The following is a 22166-nucleotide window of genomic DNA, read 5'->3' on the forward strand; positions in this document are numbered from 1 at the left end:
GGGGGGGGGGGGGGGTAAAGTTTACTATAGTTTATATAGGGAAATAACACTTTTGTGTATATTTTATCCATTTTCAGTTGAAAATTACTCAAACTTAGTTAAAATAATCTTTGGTGAATTACATTGTAAAATTGGGATTTCTGCCCAATCTCCAGGGGCTAGGGCGGGGCCCCAAAGGGAACATTTACTAATATTTTAAAATTCTTATCCTTTGATGACATGACAAGTATAACATTGTATTTCACTACATTTCGCTACCAGTACCTATGATATAACTCAGGTGACCGCTAAGGCCCTTGGGCCTCTTGTATCCTTATTTAGTCTGGAGCATCCTTGGGTCCTAGCTTGTATAATTGGTGGGTATGACTCCTCTAGGGGCATACGAGTGGGGCTCTGTTTGAAGTTTGTTCTAGCTATATCTCAAGTACTGGATGGATCTGAAATTTCATATGTACTCACAGCACCTACAATGTACCATGGAGTGCTATATCTTTACTTCATACCAGTTATTAGCTCACCTGGCACGAAGTGCCAAGTGAGCTTATGCCGTGGTGCGGTGTCCGGCGTCCGTCTGTCGTCCGTCCGTCGTCCGGCGTCAATATTTAACTTTAAACGACTTCTACTTAATAACGAAAAGGCCTAAGGAGATGATATTTGGTCAGTAGCATGCTAGGGTGAAGGGCTACCAAGTTTGTTCAAATGAATGACCTTCAATTATATTCAAGGTCACAGGGGTCAATCACTTAAAAACCCTTTAAATAACTTCTTCTGAATAACCAAAATGCCCAGGGTGATGATATTTGGCCAGTAGCATGCTGAGATGAAGGGCTACAAAGTTTGTTCAAATGAATGACTTTCACCCATATTCAAGGTCACAGGGGTCAAATATGTTAAAAACTTTAAACAACTTCTTCTGAATAACCAAAATGCCCTGGGTGATGATATTTAGTCAGTAGCATACTAGGATCAAGGGCTACCAAGTTTGTTTAAATGTATGACCTTGAATCATATTCAAGGTCACAAGGAGCAAATATGTTTAAAATATTTCAACAACTTGTTCTGAATAACCAAAAGACTCAGGATGTTGATATTTAATCAGTAGCATGCTGTGATCAAGGACTACTATGTTTGTTAAAGTGAATGACTTTGACTTATATTCAAGGTCACAGGGGTCAAATCTTTAAACAACCTCTTATGAATAACCATTGGTCCCAGGATGTTTATACTTTGCAAGTTGCATCCTGAGATGAAAGGCTATAAAATTTGTTCAACATAATGACTTTGTTTGACTTTCAATCACAGGGACGAAATGTTTAAAAAGCAAATAACAGGGTCTTTTGAACGAATTTTAATCATAAATACAGATATTTTGCCTGTAGCTTTATTTTAGATCACTTTTAAGGTTACAGGTGTGAGTTTTATACCAGGTGAGCGATGCGGGCCCATTGGGCCTCTTGTTTTAAACATATTCAGGTGAGCGATACAGACCCTCGGGGCCTTTTGCAGTAATAAAAGTATATTTTTTTTATATTTTCTTTTTCTTTTGCACATAAATTTACAATTACATTGTTAAGTCTCACAATGCCCAGCTATATTTCAACAGCCGTCATGTTTATTTACATTGGATATTGTAGTTCCGGTCAGTGTTGTATTAATACGCTAAGAACTGTGTCTCATGCTGCATGGTAATTAAAGTCCCATCAACGACACAGCTTTCAAAGAGGCTATATAGTTAGTGACAATGCCATGCAAATGTAAATATATTCACATAGCCTAATATAACCTAGAATTTTGGAGTCTTTACTAAGTGCCGTGGACCTGGCTGAAAGCTTGCATGTATCATTATGCATACCATTGTCGACCTAAAAGGGGGGAAGGGCACAGGTACTTAAGAGAAGGGACGGCCTTATTAAGAAGCATTGATCTTTTCTGCTATAAATTATATACTAATAGTTACTGAGGTATGATCGGATGAGTGCGTATATTTATAGCTGGATAACATTGAGTGAATATATATCTGTATTCCCGTAACTCCGGGGATGCTGTCACAAACATTAAGATGCTTACCGTCTGAGCTAATGCTATAAATATCAACATTTTATAAATTAAGATTTGTAGATTACTTTTTAGTATGAAAGACTTTTACCCTGGCTGAGTTAAATGCTTTAACCATCAAATAATAGCATTTTCTGAAGCCTTTGTACTTTTTACTTTTCATTTTTTAGCTGTCAAAGATCCATCTGTAGCACCACTAATAGGAGGAATATCAGGAGGTGTCATCGGACTGCTTTTAATCATCATAGGAATTGTCTTCTACAGGAGAATGAGTAATGGTATGTAGAACACACCATAAGGGAAGAGAGGTGGGACCCAATGGGGGAAATTTAGGTAAATCTTTAAAAGCCCTTCTCTTTCATCATGACTGGAAAGGTTTTACCAAATTTGGTCTAGAGCATCCTTGGGATTAGTGGAAACAGTTTTGTTAAAATGGAGTGTGTTGCTCTCCCAAGGAAGGGGTGGTGGACGGGGTCCAGAAAAGGATTTTATTTGTAAATACGTAGTTAAAATCCTTCACTTTTTGTATGTGTCTAGAGCATCCTTGGTCAATCTTATATAAACAGAGGGTGTGACCCCCTCCCCCCTCCCAAATGTCCAATAGGGGAAACATATAGTGAGAAATGTTTATAAAATCCATTTATCTATACAAAAGGAGAGATTTTAACAATATTTGATCTAGAGCATCCTAGGGCAAAACGGAATCAACTTTGTATAAACAGAAGGTGTGGCTCCACTGTTGGCAAAGAGGCATAGCCCACTAGGAAACATAGAGATACATCTTTAAAATCTGTCTCCTTCCAAACAAATTGAGGGATTATAACCAAATTTAGAGAATAGCATCTTTGGGTAAAGGGGACACAAATTTTACATAAATGGAGGATGTGGCCCCTATGACTGGGGCCCAATAGGAAAAGTTTAGGTTATTATCTTAAAAGTGTACCTAGATTGAAAATAATAATGAATATATTATCATTCTATATGATCCAAAAACAAAAAATTGAAAGCTTAAAAAAAATTAAGTCATCCAAATGCCGAGATATAAACATGTAATCAACTGTCCTTTTACTACTAATAAGCATCATGATAACTTTCGGTGAAGGGGTTGCATTTTGGCTGTTATGTCACATGTTCAACAACTGTGTATCAGCCATCATGGAAGGATGAGGTGAGAGAAGAACAGTCATACAGCATCAGATTGTGAACTATAATGAAATCTCGAATCAAATACTGTTCATGGATGGAAAGGTCCTAAGGTGCTTTATCAAAATTGTGAATAGCAATAATCCCGGTCATCCATTCCCCCTTGTGGATGGAGTAAAGTATGCTATAGTTTATAGAAAATAACCCTATTTTGATTTTGATATTGAAAGTTTGTTATCGCTATTTCTCAAGAAGTGCCAAAGGGATCTTTCTCAAATTTTATATGTAGGTTCCCCTTGGTCCTCAGCTGTGCAAGGCAACTTTTGAGACTGATCGGATAAACAATATGGCCGACAGGCAGCCATCTTTGATTTTGATAGTGAAAGTTTGTTATCGCTATTCCTCGGGAAGTACCAGAGGGATCTTTTCCAAATTTTATATGTAGGTTTACCTTGGTCCCTCGCTGTGCAGGGCAACTTTTGAGACTGATCGGAAAAACAACATGGCCGACAGGCAGCCATCCTGGATTTTGATAGTGAAAGTTTGTTATCGCTATTCCTCGGGAAGTACCAGAGGGATCTTTTCCAAATTTTATATGTAGGTTTACCTTGGTCCCTAGCTGTGCAGGGCAACTTTTGAGACTGATCGGATAAACAATATGGCCGACAGGCAGCCATCTTTGATTTTGATAGTGAAAGTTTGTTATCGCTATTTCTCGGGAAGTACAGGAGGGAATTTTCTCAAATTTTATATGTAGATTCACCTTGTTGTGCAGCAGTGCCTGAAATTGATGGGCGCTCGCTCGCCAATGGCGGTTAAAGTCTTGCTCGAGCGACCAAAAGTTTTCAAAAGTGAGGTAGTCCGTGACCCAACAAAAATAATTTGAGCTACTGGGGGGGGGGNNNGGGGGGCAGTACATTTTTTAGTTGTCATTACTTCGATTTGAATCAAACTGTCCATGATTTAGAAAATGTGATGATTTTCTATATTATTTATATGCCAGGGTGTCTTCTTTGAGGTGCAAGTTTTGTGTATTTCTTTTTGGGAAGACCTGAATGGAGTGGATCATGTCTGGTTTTAACTAGGGTTGAAGAATTAAAAATATAATGTTTTATTCTGTTTTACATATTACAAACATTGTCATGTTATTTGTTATTTAAATGTGCTGAAGCATTGTGTTAAATGCTGTGGAAATATTTCTTCCCAAAATTATTTGGTCCACCAATATGTCATTTGGGCCAGTGCTTCAAATTTTTTACTCGCCCCAAAAAATAAAATTGGGACCAGCCAATGCAGGTTCCCCACTATCCTTTATTGCTCATGTTTACTTTTGTAACTGATCAGTTAAACAAAATGGCCTACCGACAGCAATCTTCGATTTTTGACATTGAAGGTTTGTTAGTATTATTTCTCAGGAATAACTTTCTCAAATTTGATATTTCTCAAATTTGATATAAAGGTTCCCCTTGATCCCTCGTTGTGCATGTTATATTTTGAGACTGATCATAAAAACAAAATGGCTTAAAGAACAACTAAACAGATCTTTCTCATATTGCAATGATCGATCCAATTCTTTCACATTAAGTACTGTACTAGTAAATATGTGAAATGACAAACTCACTTTGAAGGTTGGCTTTCATACACGTCAGTATTAAGTTTAGATCAAAAGTTACCTCAAGGTGCATTTACTGTTAACATGACCCGATCAAATAGATCAGAGGATAGAAGAGAAAAGATCGAACTGACAAAGAACTAATGAAGTAACATGCTGGGATGAAGGGCTATCAAGTTTGTTCAAATAAATGACCTTGACTTATATTCAAGGTCACAGGGGTCAAATATGTTTAAAACCTTTAAACAACATTTGATGAATAAGTTAACCCAAAGCCCTAGGGTGCTTAAATTTGGTCAGTAACATGCTCGGATAAAGGGCTACCAAGTTTGCTTAAATAAATAACCTTGACATATATTCAAGGTCACAGGGGTCAAATATGTTTAAAACATTTGAATGACCTCTTAATAATCAAGAGGCCAAGGGTGATTTTATTTGGCCATTAACATGCTGGGATGAATGGCTACCAAGTTCGTCAAATGAATGACCTTTGCCCATATTCAAGGTCACAGTGGTCAATATATGTTTAAATCTTCAAATGATTTGTTCCATATAACCAAAAGGTCCAGGGTAATGATATTTTGCTAGAAGCATATGCTGGGTAGGAAGACTATAAACTCTGTTCAATCTAATGTCCTTGTTCGACATTCAAGGTCACGGGCGTCATTTGTTTAAATCTTTTATTAGGTTCTTATGAATCAAACACTGATATTTTGCCTGTAGCTTTATTTTAGTCCACTAAGGTTGCAAATTTGTGAGATTAATACCAGGTGAGCGATTCAGGCCCATTGGGCCTCTTGTTTTACTACTCTGACATTTACCAGTGTACATGTTGGTCACTCTCTACCATCAATAGATTGCCAGTTTTTGAGCAAGTTTTCCAGACAGTGTTAGATCACCACACTCAATATACAATAAGTGTTTGACAATGATGAAGTTGAAGTATTTATATTGAGGTAAGCAATGTGCTGAACCATTATTCATTATGCCCCCTACAACGAAGTAAGGGATGTTGCTGGAATCAGCTTGTCTGTCCATCTGTCCGTCAATAAAAAAAGTTTGTCTGGACAACTCCTTCTAAGATAATGGTCAAATTTCAACTTAAGTTTCCAGATATGATAACTACCACCTTAAATTGTGCATTCAAGTATTATTTTCTCATTCTGAGCCGTATTTTTACGAAGTTATGGCCCTTTGTTGAAAAATCCTGAAATTTTTTGACCACAGACAACTCTCCTACAGTAAAGAACCTATTTCAAGGATAAGATAACTACCAAATGATATTATGCATCCAGTTTTTGTGACACCTGAGCGTCTTTGTCCTTCATCATGCATCGTGCGTCGTCCGTTAACATTTTACATTTTCAACTTAAGCTGAAATCCTTTCAAAGGTTTACTGACTACTCCCTGACTTAGTGTTGTTATTTATCGGGTCGATCAAAAATCCAATATGGCCACCACAGTGGTCACCATTTTGAAAAACTTTTTCAAACTTAAAGACAAGTTCTACCGGGACGATTTAACTGAAACGTGGTATGAATGATCAACTCATGGTCCTGACAAGGTGTCGTCATTTTTCGTGTCAATCAGAAATCCAATTTGGAAAAACAATTTCAAACTTTAAGTCAAGTTCTACTGAGCCTATTTAACTGCAACTTGGTAGGAAGGATAAACTCATGGTCCTGACAAAGTGTAGTTAGTTTTCAGTTCTCAAATTTGATATGAAGGTTCCTCTTGATCCCTCGTTGTGTATGTTATATTTTGAGACTGATCATAAAAACAAAATGGCTTAAGGAACAACTAAACAGATCTTTCTCGTATTGCAATGATCGATTCTATTTCTTTCACATTAAGTACTGTACTAGTAAATATGTGAAATGACAAACTCACTTTGAAGGTTGGCTTTCATACACATCAGTATTAAGTTTAGATCAAAAGTTACCTCAAGGTGCATTTACTGTTAACATGACCCGATCAAATAGATCAGAGGATAGAAGAGAAAAGATCGAACTGACAAAGAACTAATGAAGTTAGTTTTCAGGTTGATGAGAAATCCGATATGGCCGCCATGGCCCCATTTTGAAAAACAATTGCATACCTTAAGTCAAGTTCTACTGGGCCGATTTAACTGAAACTTAGTAGGAATGATTGACTTATGTTCCTGGCAAAGTGTTGTTATTTTTCGGGTCGATCATAAATCATATATGGCCACCATGGCCCCCATTTTGAAAAATTATTTCAAACTTAAAGTGATTTAACTGAAACTTGGTAGGAATGATCGACTCACGGTCCTGGCAATTTTTTTTTTTTTTTTCAGGTTGATCAAAAATCCATTATGGCCACCATGGCTGCCATTTTGGAAAAAACTATTTAAAACTTAAGATCAAGTTCTAATAAGCCTATTTAACTGAAACTCTAGGACTGATCAACTCATTGCCCTGACAAACTTAACTTAACTTAACATTATACGTAACTATTTTTTACTCAAATTTTGGTAGGGATGATTGACATCATAATCTCCACTTCATATTTCAACAACAAAAATTAATACTGTAGGACTCAGGTGACCGTTAAGGCTCATGGGCCTCTTGTTATTTTAAAAACCTTTGTCTACCTCCTAAACTGCTGGGCCAATTTCAATGAAAGTTTACATATAATGTTTTTACCCCCTGATGTCATGAATCAAGCTAGTATTTTTAGGTCACCCGTTGCCGGGCATCATGCATTTTTTTTTATCTTGTGAACATTATTACTTCAGTAAAATTGATTAAAAGTGAATGTATTTTGTTAAATTTTGCTAGGCTGCTTTTCACAAATGAGGATTTTATGACATTATGAAGCAAAGTTGTTCAGAATTAAACAAAGAGACACGCTGAGGTAAAAAGTTGAGGTCAAAGGTTAAGGTCATCAGATTCAAAGGTCAAGGTCAAATTTTGCATCTTTTCACTTTTGAACATTTTGTAATGACATGATGAAGCAAAGTTGGTAAGAATTAAACAAGGAGTCAACCTGACCAAATGTCAAGGTCATTGGGTCAAAGGTCAAGGTTAAATTTTGTATATTTTCACTGGTGAACATTTTGGTATGACCCTTTGAAGCAATGTTGCTCAGAATTAAACAAGGAGTCAATTGACCAAAGGTCAAGGTCACTGGGTCAAAAGTGAAGGTTAAATTTTGTATCTTTCCTGATAAACATTTTGTTATGACATAATGCAGCAATGTTGGTCAGAATTAAACAAGGAGTCAATTGACCAAAGGTCAAGGTCACTGGGTCAAAGGTCACGGTCAAATTTTGTAATTTTTCCCTGATGAACATATTGTTATGACTTTATGAAGTAAAGTTGGTCGGAATTTAACAAAGAGTCAACTGACTTAGGGTCAACATCACTCGGTCAAAGGTCAAGGTAAAATTTAGTATTTTTTTGTTGGTGAACATTGCATTATGACACTTTGAAGCAATGATTGTGGGAATTAAACAAGGAGTCATTTGACCAAAGGGCAAGGTCACTGGGTCAAAGGTCAAGGTCGAATTTTATATCTTTTTACTGATTAACTTTTTTTTTATGTTATTATATAGCAAACTTGTTCAGAACTTAAACACAGAGTCAACTGACCTTAGGTCCAGGTTACGGGTTCCAAGGCGTCAAGGTCAAGTTCTGTATTTTTCACTGATGAACATTTTGTTATGATATTATGAAGCAAAGTTTGTCGGAATTAAAGAATAAGAAAACTGACCAAAAATCAGGATCACTGGGTTAATGGTCAAGGTCATTTGGGTCCAAAGGTCAAAGACAAAGTGGATATTTGACTTTGACCCTGGCTCTTGATGGAGGAGGTATATAAGGTGAAATAAAACAAATCAAAGCTAAAAAATGAGTATTGCACCGGTATTTACATTTCTGTTAGCCTAGCAAATATGGAAGTGGACGGAAACAAGACTCACATCATAGTACATGTAAAATGTATATTTTGCTTCCTTGCGATTCTTTTTGAAATCCAAATGTCAAACGTCAAGCTCAGCTATATGGGCTGATTGCTTCTTGATGATTATGGGAGATATATTGCCACAAGACGGGGCCCTTACTGACCTGTCAGTGTTCTAGTTGATAATGTAACATAATGTTGAAACATGCATTTAACAAGAGGACAGAAATAATCAGCTGTGAAAGTGTATTTGAACTTTTAGATTACATATTTCAGAATTCAGAACAAAGACCTTTTCCATCTTCTTCATGACATGCCCCTTATATATTTACCGGTCGTTCTCTTTACTTTCGTAGTGAAATTATATTTGTAAAGATAGATTACTTATTACTTCGATCACATGACCAATCACATGACCGCTACTCGAGAGCTCTCGTGATTTATCCCTGAAAACATTGTGGAATCTCGTAAGTCTTTGATCGATCATTAAAAAAAGTGAGGGTTTGAGGACTTTCAGTAAATTCATGTCCCACGCCGTGAGACCTTATCGGAGGTGAAAATCTGTGAGATGTTGCCTTACGCCGTGAGTTCTGGCATGTATGGCAAATTACTATATGTTCAGTTAGGTTTAAATTACATTAGGTTAGGAATTAGGTATTTTAGGAATTAGAAAATTATTTTGTTAACTGTTAATTGTTATTTGTAGTGGTTTGAAATTTGTACGGGACAGATACACTTGTCTACTTGTAGTAACGTTAGTATACTGTCCTTGTGTATAATATTGTAGTTGTTTAGTTAAGTGTTTTGACTTGGTTTTTTTTATTGCAACTTAGAAACTTCTCCGTATCTTGATCGGTGTCTCATAGTTGAGAATGGCTGTTATCAATTTACGGTCAGCTACACAGAATGAGCTGTGCATGTTGGAGGGTTTAGGCCCTGCGACGGCACAGAAAATCTTGGATATGAGAGATGCGCACGACCCCACTCTACAGAAACTGGTGTCTATTTCGAGGATAGGTATCGAAAAGTGGCAGACATGGCTATGTGATGGGGTCATCACAGGCATAATGGTCACTGCTCCTGTAGAGATGCAGTCACGATCCCTGGTCAACCTCATAACAGGCAGATAGGCTCCATAGACACGAGGACGCAGTGATGGACATGCAGCATCAATTGAAGGAGCTGCAGGTCCAGGTTAGGGACTAAGTGGTATTACGTTGGAGACAGAGTATCTTATAAAATCAGAGAGCATGGCGGCTTGTGCTGCCTCTANGTCACTCTGGGGGGGTAGAGGTACAACTCAATCTACCTCCATGCTACCTGAGGGTATACCATACTCTTCCCTCAGGCAATGCTTCCTAAACAGAAAGAGTCCTGTTTTGACCCTATCCTACAAGCTATCCTGAAGGATGGGAGGTATGTAAGAGGTAAAGGTCAGGGGTCACATGTGTCAACATGGACTACTGGAGGTACCAGTGCACCCATTGCTTCTAAGTGGGGGGTTTAAGCTAGAATCCGCCCCAAAAGTTGAGGATGAAATGAATCTGCCCTTGTTATGCCTCTCATCGCCCAATGAAAAGGAGGCTGACTTCCTGTTGGAAGATGTCAAGCCTAGTTTGACGCTTCACAAGCATTGAGGGGGAATTATCCTGGGGGAAATGCCCCTTCACGGCCACCTTTCCAACATAGGGGGGACAACACCAATGGTGGGATAGGTAACTATCCCCTAAGGTAACTATCCCCTATTGGGGTACATAGACACTCAGTTAGGACAAAAGCAGGTTAAATTAGAACAGCATACTACTCCTGCTCATGGTCTGCCGGTGCTCGCTCAAAAGTGCCCTTAACAAGCGTAGTAAATCGTGGCGTAGCTACAACAGCACGTGCTACCTGCGATGAAGGAAGAAATAGACGTACTCGCGACAGGTCGGACAATGAACGTCCTGCGCACGCATCGTACCCCTGGTGAACGACATACGCGCCAATCACAAGGAATGGGCCGTGCACCTGCAAGGCGTAGACCTTGGAGAGCGCCAAATTTGACCCCGATGTGGGGAACAGCGATACGTATTCAGAGGACTACCAGAGGCATCGTCAAAGGAGTAGAAATCCTCAGCGACACAAGATGCCCACTTACTCAGATAAGGAGCCTAGGGAACCCTTCGCTCTTAAATTCGATAGAATTATAAAAGACAATAGATGGTCAGACCGTAAGACAATACAGCGGTTTTTTGATTGTCTGGTTGGTGATGTGTTGGAATACGCTGATAAACTTCCGCGAACTCTTTGGTTCGCTTAGCTCAAACATAAGATGAAGGAACGGTTTAGCGACAAGGACGTCCCAGTAGTGACCAGCAGAGAACTGCACTTCACTAAACAAGAGGAGAATTAGAGTTTAGCAGAATTTGCTCAGCGGATTCAAACTATTACTGGAGATGGCTTCGCACATGCCGACACCACAATGAGGAATCAGATCGCTACAAAGACATTCTTCAATGGCTGTCAGGAGAAGATGGCGGCGCAGAGAGCCATGGAGAGGAATCCTAAGACGGTTCACAAAGCTCTGAAATGCATAAAGGCCTCGGTGGCCAATCACCGTGCTCTGTTTGGTTCTCACGCGCCACATTACCATAGGTAGAGTTTGCTGAGGGCACTAAGTCAGGGGAGGACAAAGTAGAGGAAGACCCTGTAAAGATCTTAAAAGATGAACTACAGGAGCTAAAGAAATACCTGGCCCGGGTTAGTGCGGGCGATGTGTCTGGCTGTCCGTCTTTGCCTACAACTCGGGGCGACTATCGTTTTCCGGAATGTGACCCAGGTTTCCCTCAAAACTATGACGGGAACCGACCACCGGATTATCGTGATAGAGCTCAGTACCCTCGTCCAGGACAACGGGCGTAATAGATACGCTGGTAGACGTCGAGATAGGTCGCCAAACTTAAAACAAGGTCCTCTGGGAAACTGTAACTGGTCACCCAGATATCAGAGGGAGTCACCTGACACAGGGTCACCAGGTTGAGGTCAAGGTCAACATAGCCATGGCCCTGGGAACCGGGGGGAGGCAACAACAGTGCCGCCAGCTGGGGTAACGCCAGAGGACGGAATACCCAGGTATACTATCAGAGGTCCCAAACTGCGTCCCTAGAACCACAGAGAAACGTGGCGGATATATCAAGGTTTCCGTCTCAGACACCGAGGAAAGACGTAACACTGGTACCAGAGGTGAAACTGGTGATCTCTGATGGCAGTAGTATTACCATACCACTCACTTTGACTGGAACTCCGATTCAAGCTGTCGTGGATACAGCAGCCACTATGATGCTGATTAAGCGGGAGCTGGTAGATAAGTTTGAGGGGCCACTTGGGAAATGAGTGAGGCTCCAGGGTTCTACTGGCAATGTGGAGATAGTGTGGGGAATAAAAGACCTACATATCGGAATAAGGAACATTGAAGTACCTTGGACCGTATGTGAGGCCCCAATCATGGACGACATGTTGCTGGGGGTGGATTTCCTGTCAAGGAACAACTGTGTCATTGACCTAGAGGCGGGCATTCTGTTCATTGGTAACCAGGCAATACCTATTACACCGAGGTTAGAGGAATAGAAGACATCGTCGGCTGTTAAGGTGGCCCAAAATGTAACAATACTCCAAACACTACAGGGCACTGTCCGGTGGACTGGACTAGACATACGGCCACGATTCAACCCACAAAACATCTCGGGGAGTCATGATTGCTGGTTCGGTAGTGCCTCCTGGGGCCCAACAATCCATAAAGAGAGTGATTAATAACACTGCGAAGTCTGTCATAATGACAGAAGGACAAAAATTTGGAGAGAAAGAACATGTAGAGGTGATATCCCATCTCCACAGAGAAGCCCGGAGCTGTTATACAGCAGACATGGTTCCTGGGAAAGGCCAGAGTACCTACGGGGACAGCAGGGTTACTGAGCCAATATAGGCCATTCCACAACTTCCCAGGGAAGCTCCTGTCTATAATGAGATGGACAAAGTTCCCAGGAAGAGCCAGAGGCCAGTGATGGTCTCGTAAGAGCCACTGAACAGTCACCCCGCGGGAGCTAACTGTGAACGGTTTGAGGAGGACGTGTACAGTATGGTACCACTGACATACAAGGCCCATACTCCTGGTCCTCACCAAAATAAGCATATACATGTACCACAAACAGTGTGGCACAAAATTGAAGAAGATGAGGCGGTAAAACTAAAATCTGCCTCATTTCCATTTGACAGGGAAGAGGTAACGGAAACTTGTGTTCCGTCCATCATCGAAAGTGTCAAACAAAATGTGATGTCATCAGATAACGACAAGAAAGAAATGGATGACCAGGAGTTTCATGCGGTGGTTGGGTTAGCCCAGGGAGGACAACAGAACAGGTATGGAGACACAGTGTGTGTCCTTCAGATCCATTTTGTCAATGATGGTGTAATCTGTGACTATGACCGTTCCTTATCCGTCTACCGGAACCAAACTGGAAAAAGAGACTTAAAATACATGTCAAAGTTGTTTTATCTTCTGAGCCGCTGGTAGTTTAATATATCAAATGCGAAAGAACGTGTTCGCAGGGGCCAGGGAACTGTTTGAGTGAAGCGCTCCCCGAGGCCACGGACGGGGGCTACCATTAATACAGAAGCTTTGCCATTGTCGCTCAACTGTCGCGGAGCAATCCGATAGTGATAGCGATGTAACCCAATCAGGTTGGGTACTCACCGGCACAGCTTGGTAGACCAGAGCACCCCAAAAGTTGACTAGACTGGTGTGGGGGTGACTAGGCAGTAGTTTAATGGTAGATAAATTACACGGCACTGCTATATTTTTAGGTTTAGTAATAAGACCAAGGACTGTAAAAATACCTTAATATTTTTGTGACCCTGGTAAATGGGATCACATTGTACAACTGGGAGACAGCTTTTAATCAGAAGCTCTATTTGAGTCAGCTATCAATACGGAGGTTCAGAAAGAGACGGTTCTCTGCCTCTCAGGCAGCCTCCAAGCCTTTAGAGACAGAGTGGTTTTTCTGCTCAACCGTCTCCGGAAACGGTGAGGGATCGGCCCCTTGAGCGGTTATCTGCTCAGGGGTGGGATTGTGTTATCAACTCCCTGTCACAGTCAGCATACAAGTGGAGGACATTCTTCCACTTTTGAAACTTCAGACTTATCCAAATACTATACATGTCTGAGTACCTGGCAAGGGCACGGTATGCCTATGCTCAACTATAAAGTTTATATTTTTAATGGCCCTGTACCTTGGAGGAGGGCACAGTTAAAATAAGCCCATCAACAGAATTAGATATATATGAAGTATGGGCCCGAACTTCCACTACTCGGCACGGTGAAACTGTGTTCCTGTTAGGGGTCCCCTATGCTTAAGGGGTGACCCGCCCTTGTCCAAATCCACCAGAGAACAATCATCTCCAGCATCATGGACAACTACTTCAAGAAAGACCATAAAACGAGGAAGAATGTGGTGAATTTTGGGGAGAGCTATCTCCCTTAGACTGATAACCAAGATGTGACATCTCGGTGCGGTCTCTTTACATCTTGACATACGACTGAACACATGTGAGTGATTTTCCTCCCCATGGTTTCAGAGATTTCGGGAACTAAGAGCAGTTCCAACTAAAAATTGTTTGACTTATCAAGATTTTCTGCAGCAATTAACTTCTTTTACTTGTACAAATGTTCTTTATGAGGCTGTGCATGAACAAGTGTTCTTACTTTTTGTGCCGATCAGAAAATCCAAGACAGATGTTTTTGACTTCTTCACAACAAAGGTTACACAGATTGACTTCTAAATTAGAAAAAGTGTTCCTTTTGAGGATTCGACCGAGTTTGTTCCATTTCATTCTGATTATAAAATTCCAGATGGCAACCCTGGCCTGCGATTGGCTAGGATATTTACAACTTCATCTGTACACAATCCATTCAATGTATCATCTAATTAATATATACAGCATGTGTATGTCTGGTCTCCAGGTTAGTACACCCTCTCTCTAAACTAACTATGTGACAATTTGAGTACTTCAGAATTTACACAGGTAACCATTTAGGCCCATGGGCCTCTTGTTTTCATTCCGACCCTTTTTGAGGAGTTATGGCCCTTTGTTGCAAAATCCTTGTCCTGACATCTCTACTTAACCTACCTGGTTCATCTGGGCTAATAAGATTTGGTATGCAAGTATGTTTTGGCATGGGGAGGGACTACAGAAGTATATGTCACTGACCTTATACTAAAATCAGTGTACAGCTCAGTAAATAAAGAAATAATAACCGGTGCTTTGCAATGCTTTGCCTTAGTTAGCCTTTAGCTTAAAGTTCTGGCTTATGTATGGGAGTAGGGGGTATTAGTTATTCTTTGGCTAACAGTATTTAGAGGCCGAAAGCAGCTTAATAGGACTTGGTTAAAGTTTTTTAGCAAGCTATTTGTTTTCTATACAAATAGAAGGATTTTGCCCAAACTTTGTGTAAAATATCCTTGGGCAAGGTAAATTCAGTTTTGTATAAACGGAGGATGTGGCTCCCCTGGGGGCAGAAAAATTAGTAAGAAAATAGGGCAAAATAGTATTCCTTCTGTGTGAATTGAGGGATTTCAACCAAATTTGGTGAAGAGCACTCTTGGGCAACAGGGAACTCAATTTTGTATAAATGGAAGATATTCTCCCCCCTTGGGGCTGAGGGGCTGGGCCAAGAATAGGAAATTTGGTCATGTTGCTTGAAGGGACTTCTTCTCTGGAACAAAGTGATGAATCAGTTGAAGGGCAGACCTCTGGGTCTGAGGGATGGGACAAAAAAGAAATTTTAACGTTGACATTGTTGAGATCCCCACCCTATAACCATGTATACAATTGCAGGCCATCAAGAGACAAACACAATCTTGAAAAAATAATTGACTCTTGGGGGTGGCCCCACCCCTAGGAACATTAACCATATATACCATTGCTGATTTTCAAGAGATAAACAGTCATGATATTATAATTGACTTTGGAGTATGGTTTCATCCCTAGGGACATAATTCTTTTGTCATAACTTTGAAACAGTTGCGATCACCACCCCTTAACCATATAAGCCATTGCTGGGCATCAAGAGTTGAATACATTCATGAAATAATTAGTATTGACTATTGTGTCTGGTCCCATACCTAGCCCTTGGGACTTAATTTCTAGGCCATAACTTTGAAATGATTGAGATCCCAATCCCATAGCCATGTATACCATTGCTTGAAATACAGATCCAGTTGAGCGATACAGGTCCTCTAGGTCTCATGTTTTGTACTTGCATTGTACAACAAAAAATCAAAATAATAAGACCAGTTTAGCAACCTACAACACATTAAGAGGTACACCCTTATATCACAAATAGGTGAGAAACCATTAAAAAGTCGTGTGTGAATGCGTATGTGTGGACTCTTTTAATTCATTACCATTTTCATTTGTGATACAAATACATGTAGCATGGGATGGTGTTCTATAATGATGATGAACGTAGTAAAACCCCATAATAGGGGAAATAGAGGTTAAACCTTTAAAATCCTTCTTCTACCACAAGAATTCATGGATTTCATCACAATTTGGTCTGGAGCATCCTTGGGCCAATGGCACTCAATTTTGTATAAACCGTGAGTGTGGCCCCCCTGGGGGCAGAGGGGTGGGGCCCAATAGGGGAAAACAGGAAAATCTTTAAAATCCTTCTACCTTTAGGACTAAGGCATCCTTAGGCAAAGAGCACTCAATTTTGTATAAACGGTGGTTGTGGCCCCACCTGGGGGCAGGGAAGCAGGGCCAAATAGGGACAATCGAGATAAACCTTTAAAATTCTTCTTCTATCATAGGGATTAAGAGATTTGGTTCTTATTTGTTATGGTACATCCTTAGGCAAAGAGCACTCAATTTTGTATAGATGGTGGGTGTGGACCCCCCTTGAGAAAAGAGGAGAAGAGCCCAATAAGGGAAACTTTTAAAATCCTTTATTTGGGATAGGGATAAAGGGATTTTATACTCATTTAGTATGAAGCATCCTTGATCCAAGGGGACTGAATTTCGTATAAACGGTGGGTGTGGCTCCCCAGGGAGCAGAGGAGCGTGCCCAATAGGGGAAATAGAGGTTAAAATCCTTCTCTTACCATAGGGATTAAGGGATTTCATCCCAATTAGGTCTGGAGCATCTTTAGGCCAAGGGAACTCAACTTTGTATAAATGGTGGGTATGGCACCCCTGGGAGCAGAGGGGTTGGTCTGAATAGGGGAAAAAGAGGTATACCTTTAATTCCTTCTTCTACCATTAGGGTTACAGGTTTTTATCTCAATTTTTTCTTCATCAAGTTGTCTAGTAGTGCCTGTTACTCTTAGAGTGTAGTCATTAAAACAAGATGGCCACCAGGCATTTGAAGTATTTTCTCGCTTTATCTCGAGAAATACTGGATGGATCTTTCTGAAATTTTGTCTGTACATACAGTACCTACCCAGCACCTAAACGTCATATCAAGTACTTTAGACATATCCAAGTGAGCGATACAGGCCCTCTGGGCCTCTTGTTTTTCTAACTGATCACCAAACCAAGATGGCCGACAGGCAACCATTTAAAATTTGAGAGTTGAAGTTTGTTAGTACTATTTTTATACGCCCGTCAAATTTTGCGGGAGTTTTTATGGTATGGCGTTGTCCAGCGTAAACGTTATTGCCCTTTGTTCATTTCAGTATTTGATTTTTTGTCTTGAGATCTCCTCCTACATTTTTTTAACAGATTTCTTTGAAACTTAATAGGCTAAATAATCATATAAAATGATATGGTGTTGTGTTTCCTTGAAAAGAATTTTGATTGAACGATTTTTGCAAAACTTTGTTCATTTCAGTATTTGATTTTTTTTATCCGGATATTTTCTCCTACATTTTTATAGCATGTCAGCTAACCACTTTTGAATGTTGCAGATCTTATTTCAATGTAAGAAAGTATATAACACTATATGGCATTCGACGGGCGTATATTGTTCCTAGCGGTACTCTTGTTCAGAAAGTACTGTAAAACATACATGCCAACCCTAGATATACTGAAAGACTCTGTGATGACCCTCTTTGAAAATAAAAAGAGGGTCATAGCGCGTTTTTCACAACAAATATAATAAAAGTAGATATTAAATCAGAACTTTAATATTTTAATGATGCAAAAGGTACATTCTACATTTATTGAACTATTCTTCCAGTAGATTTACCTCATCCACAATACCAAATTAAAATACCATTTTGTTTCTGTCAATAAAATAGTCCAGATGGTTTTTAGCACCAGATCCAATTAAAATATGTGATTTACAAAGAGTGCAGAATGCAGCGTTTGGTCCACGATTGCAGGACTTTATCCACTTTAACTCATTTTTAGCTCACATGGCCCGAAGACAATGTCGTCTGTCCGGCGTCCGGCGTCAATATTTTTCTTTAAACAACTTCTTCTTAATAACCAAAAGGCTTTCTAGGGTAATGATATTTTGCCATAAGCAAACTGGGATAAAGGGTTACCAAGTTTGTTCAAATGAATGACCTTATATTCAAGGTCACAGGGGTCACTTGTCTTGAAAAAACTTTATACTACTTCGTCTGAATAACCAAAAGGCCCAGGACAATGATATTTATTAGCCAGTAGCATGCTAGAATAAAGAGCTACCAAATTTGTTCAAATGAATGACCTTGAGTTATTTTCAAGGTCACAAGGATCAAATATGTTCAAAATCTTGAAACAACTTCTTCTTAATAACCAAAAGTTACAGGATGATGATGTTTGGCCTGTAACATGATGGGATGAAAGGCTGCCAAGTTTGTTCAAATGAATGACCTTGAATTATTAGGTCACCTTATGTCATGGCACAGCGTCCATCGTCTGTCGTCAACTTTTTCTTTTCTCCTCCTAAACACCAAATATGATTTCAACCAAATTTAGTCTGAAGCATCACTAGGAGAGGGCAACCATTCTTAAATAAATGGGGTTGGTTCAACCCCTGAGGCCAGAGGGGCGGGGCCCTGAAGGGGAACTTAGCTAAATTTGCTTTAAAACGCATCTCCTACTTAACACCAGAGAGGATTTCAACCAAATTTAGTCTGAAGCATCATTAGAGGAGGGCAATAATTTCTTAAATGAATGAGGTTGGTTCGACCCTTGAGGCCAGAGGGGCGGGGCCCTGAAGGGGAACTTAGCTAAATTTGCTTTAAAACGCATCTCCTACTTAACGCCAGAGAGGATTTCAACCAAATTTAGTCTGAGGCATCATTAGGGGAGGGCAACAATTTCTTAAACGAATGAGGTTGGTTCGACCCTTGAGGCCAGGTGGGTAGGGCCCTGAAGGGGAACTTAGCTAAATTTTTGCTTTAAAACGCATCTCCTCCTTAAAACCAGAGACGATTTTAACTATTTGCTCTGAAACTCCATTTCCTATATAAATGAGGCTGGTTCGACCCCTGGGGCTAGGAAGACTGGGCCCCAAAGAGGAAAATTATCTAATATTTTGCTTTAAGACGCTAATACCTCCTAATTGCCTGAGTGGATTTTACAAAATTTGGTCAAAAACATTATTGAGGAAGAACAAACAATTCCCTAATTGAATGAGTTGATTTGACCCCTGCGGTCCTAAGAAATGGTACAGCTGGATTATCATATTCTATGGTGTAGTTTTCATAAATTGTTAAAAATTGGTTTCTAGGTTTATAAAAGCTTATAGTTGAATGAAATTAAAGTATTGTCTAATTACACCCTGTAATATGACATATTACTTATTTCAAAATCTGTTAACATGGCAACTCAATGGAGGCCCCTGATTTGTTGAAAGTCCGATATTGTGATCATAGTTGGATTAGAACATAGATTTTGTCTGGTTTTGAGGAAATTTCATATAAAGATGTAAAAATGCATTCAGTTGTAATGACTTATATATAAAACCAGGTGAGCAATGCAGGCCCATTGGGCCTCTTGTTCTACGAAATATGATATGTGCATAATTATCTTTTCTTTTAGCATTTCGTGTAATAGAACCTGTAAGTCCAGAAGATGTAATGTTACCTTCAAAATGCGATATATACTACGTAGATACAGTTGTGGGATCGCACAACGTTACATGATGTGCGGTGTGCGCACGGTGTGTAAACGATGTGTGCACGAAGTGCGAACGATACAAAATTGGACGATCATTGCTTGCGCACATTTGTGCGGACGATGGACGAACGTTGTGCGATAACAATCGTGGTTGGTGTAAATTGAGGAATGCCTTAACAATACATACGGATTTGTGTGTTTAAATACATAAACTTGATTATTTAGTATGTTTCTATATTTTAGCTACACATTTTAGCTTATCTTTCTGTCAATACTTTCTTAAATTTAGAAATGGTGTTTTCTGTGTTTTTTAAACAACCTAAATCGACACATGTAAAATTACAACACAGTCTCGGCAATACAGGTAAACATAGCCACTTTGTACCTGTACCTGGACTGTAGTTATCCCCCAGCCCAGGGCACTTACGTAACTCGCCAAGGTGTGAAAACCAGGTGAAGGGGAGCTATAGGCCAAAACGAATGCTAATAACAGATACTAAACGTTCCGTTATGTTTTCAAATATCAGCTATATGTGTCAGGAGGCACAGGCCAGGTAAAACTATGGTCAGTCATCACGTATATTAACAACTCAAAACTTACCTGTCCGTGAGAAACAGAAACAGGAAATAGATCGTCTTCCTTATGACAAAGGATGGACAAATCTAAAAAAAAAAGTGACTTTGAGAAATTTCTAATATACGAAAAGATTCCTGGCGAAAACGGGTGAAATTGACAAAATCTGGGTCAGAGTCGTAACCTGGGATGTGAAGTTATTAAAGAGGGTGAAGGGCTAAAATTCCGGCTGTAACCCGACAAAATTGAGTCACTTGGCAGGTATGCTAAATTTTACATGAAAGTTCCCCATGGTCCCTAGTTTTGGCATATCAAATTTTGGAAGAGACAACCAAGATGGCTGACAGATGACCATCTTGAATTGGAGAATGAAAGTTTGTTAGCATTATTTCTCAGAATGTTCAGGAGGAATCTTTCTCAGATTTAACAAGAAGGTTCCCCACAGTTCCTAGTCAACATTTTAAATTGATGGGATGATTGAAAAACTAAGATGGCTGGCAGGTGGTCGTATTGAATGTAGGAGTAAAAGTTTTAAAACCCTAATGCTCAAAAAGTACTCGAGGGATCTTCTCAAATTTTACCTAAGGGTTTCGCTTGGTTCTCAGTTATTCATATCAAATTTTTGGACTGATCTGAATACCAAATTGCGAACAGGTGGCCATCTTGTTACAGTTTAAGTTTGTTATCACTATTTCTCAGAATTGACGAGAAGAATTTTTCTCAAATTTAATGTGAAGGTTCCATTTGTACCTGAGTTGTGTATGTTAACTTTTGATGTTAATCAAAAGATTGATTAAGATGGTGGACAAGCAAACTGATCCCCCCAAACTGAGGGCTGAGCAAGGGGACTCAATTTTATATAAATGATGGGTGTGGCCCCACCTTGGGGAAGAGGGTTGGGGCCGAATAGGGGAAATAGAGGTAAACCTTTAAAATGCTTCTTCTACCATAGGGATAAAGGGATTTCATCCCAATTTGGTCTGGAGCATCCTTGGGCAAAGGGCACTCACTTTTGTATAAACATTGGATGTGGCCCTCCTGGGGGCAAAGAGGTGGGGCTGTTTATGGAAAATAGTGGGAAAACCTTTGAAATCCTTCTTCTACCGTAAGGATAAAGGGATTTCATCCTAATTCAGTCTGAAGCACCCTTGGGCCAAGGGGAATTCATTTTGTATAAACGGTTGGTTTTGACCCCTGGGGGCAGAGGAGGAATAGAGGCAAATCCTTTAAAATCCTTTTTTTTACAACAGGGATAAAGAGATTTTATTCAAAGGGACACAATTTTGTATTAACAGTGGGTGTGGCCCCCTGGAGGCAGAGGGGTGGTGCCAAATAGGAGGGGTGGTGCCAAATAGGGAAAATAGAGGAAAAACCGTTGAAATCCTTCTTCTACCGTAAGGATAAAGGAATTTTATCCTTATTTGGTCTGGAGCATCCTTGGGCCAAAAGGATTTTATCTTGTATAAACGGTAAGTGTGGGCCCTTTGGGTGAAGAGTCGCGAGGCTCAAACAGGTAATTTGAGGTTTAAATCTTTAAAATATCCAAATTTGGCCTGGAGCATCGTTGGGCAAAAGGATCTTAATTTTTAGGTCACCTGAGACAAAGTCTCAAGTGACCTATTGCGATCGCCTTTTGTCCGTCGTCGTCCGTCTTCCGTCCTCTGTCGTGCGTCCGTAAACAATTTACATTTTCGACTTCTTCTCCAAAACCCCTGAACCAATTTCAATGAAATTTTGCAGGGACCTTCCATGGACAAAGGTCAACAAAAA

The 22166-nt window shown here is 39.9% G+C and overlaps 1 protein-coding gene across 1 annotated transcript in view; it reads left to right on the plus strand.

Moving 5' to 3' along the window:
- Positions 1-22166, plus strand: part of LOC110449949 (tyrosine-protein kinase Mer-like) — an 86949-nt gene that overhangs the window by 21311 nt on the left and 43472 nt on the right. Inside the window, exon 4 of the mRNA XM_021497133.1 lies at positions 2226-2333. Within this exon, the coding sequence (XP_021352808.1) occupies positions 2226-2333 (108 nt within the window). The remainder of the gene's footprint in view (positions 1-2225; positions 2334-22166) is intronic.

Source organism: Mizuhopecten yessoensis, unplaced genomic scaffold, assembly GCF_002113885.1.
Source record: "Mizuhopecten yessoensis strain PY_sf001 unplaced genomic scaffold, ASM211388v2 scaffold4841, whole genome shotgun sequence".
In the NCBI taxonomy this organism is placed as follows: domain Eukaryota; kingdom Metazoa; phylum Mollusca; class Bivalvia; order Pectinida; family Pectinidae; genus Mizuhopecten; species Mizuhopecten yessoensis.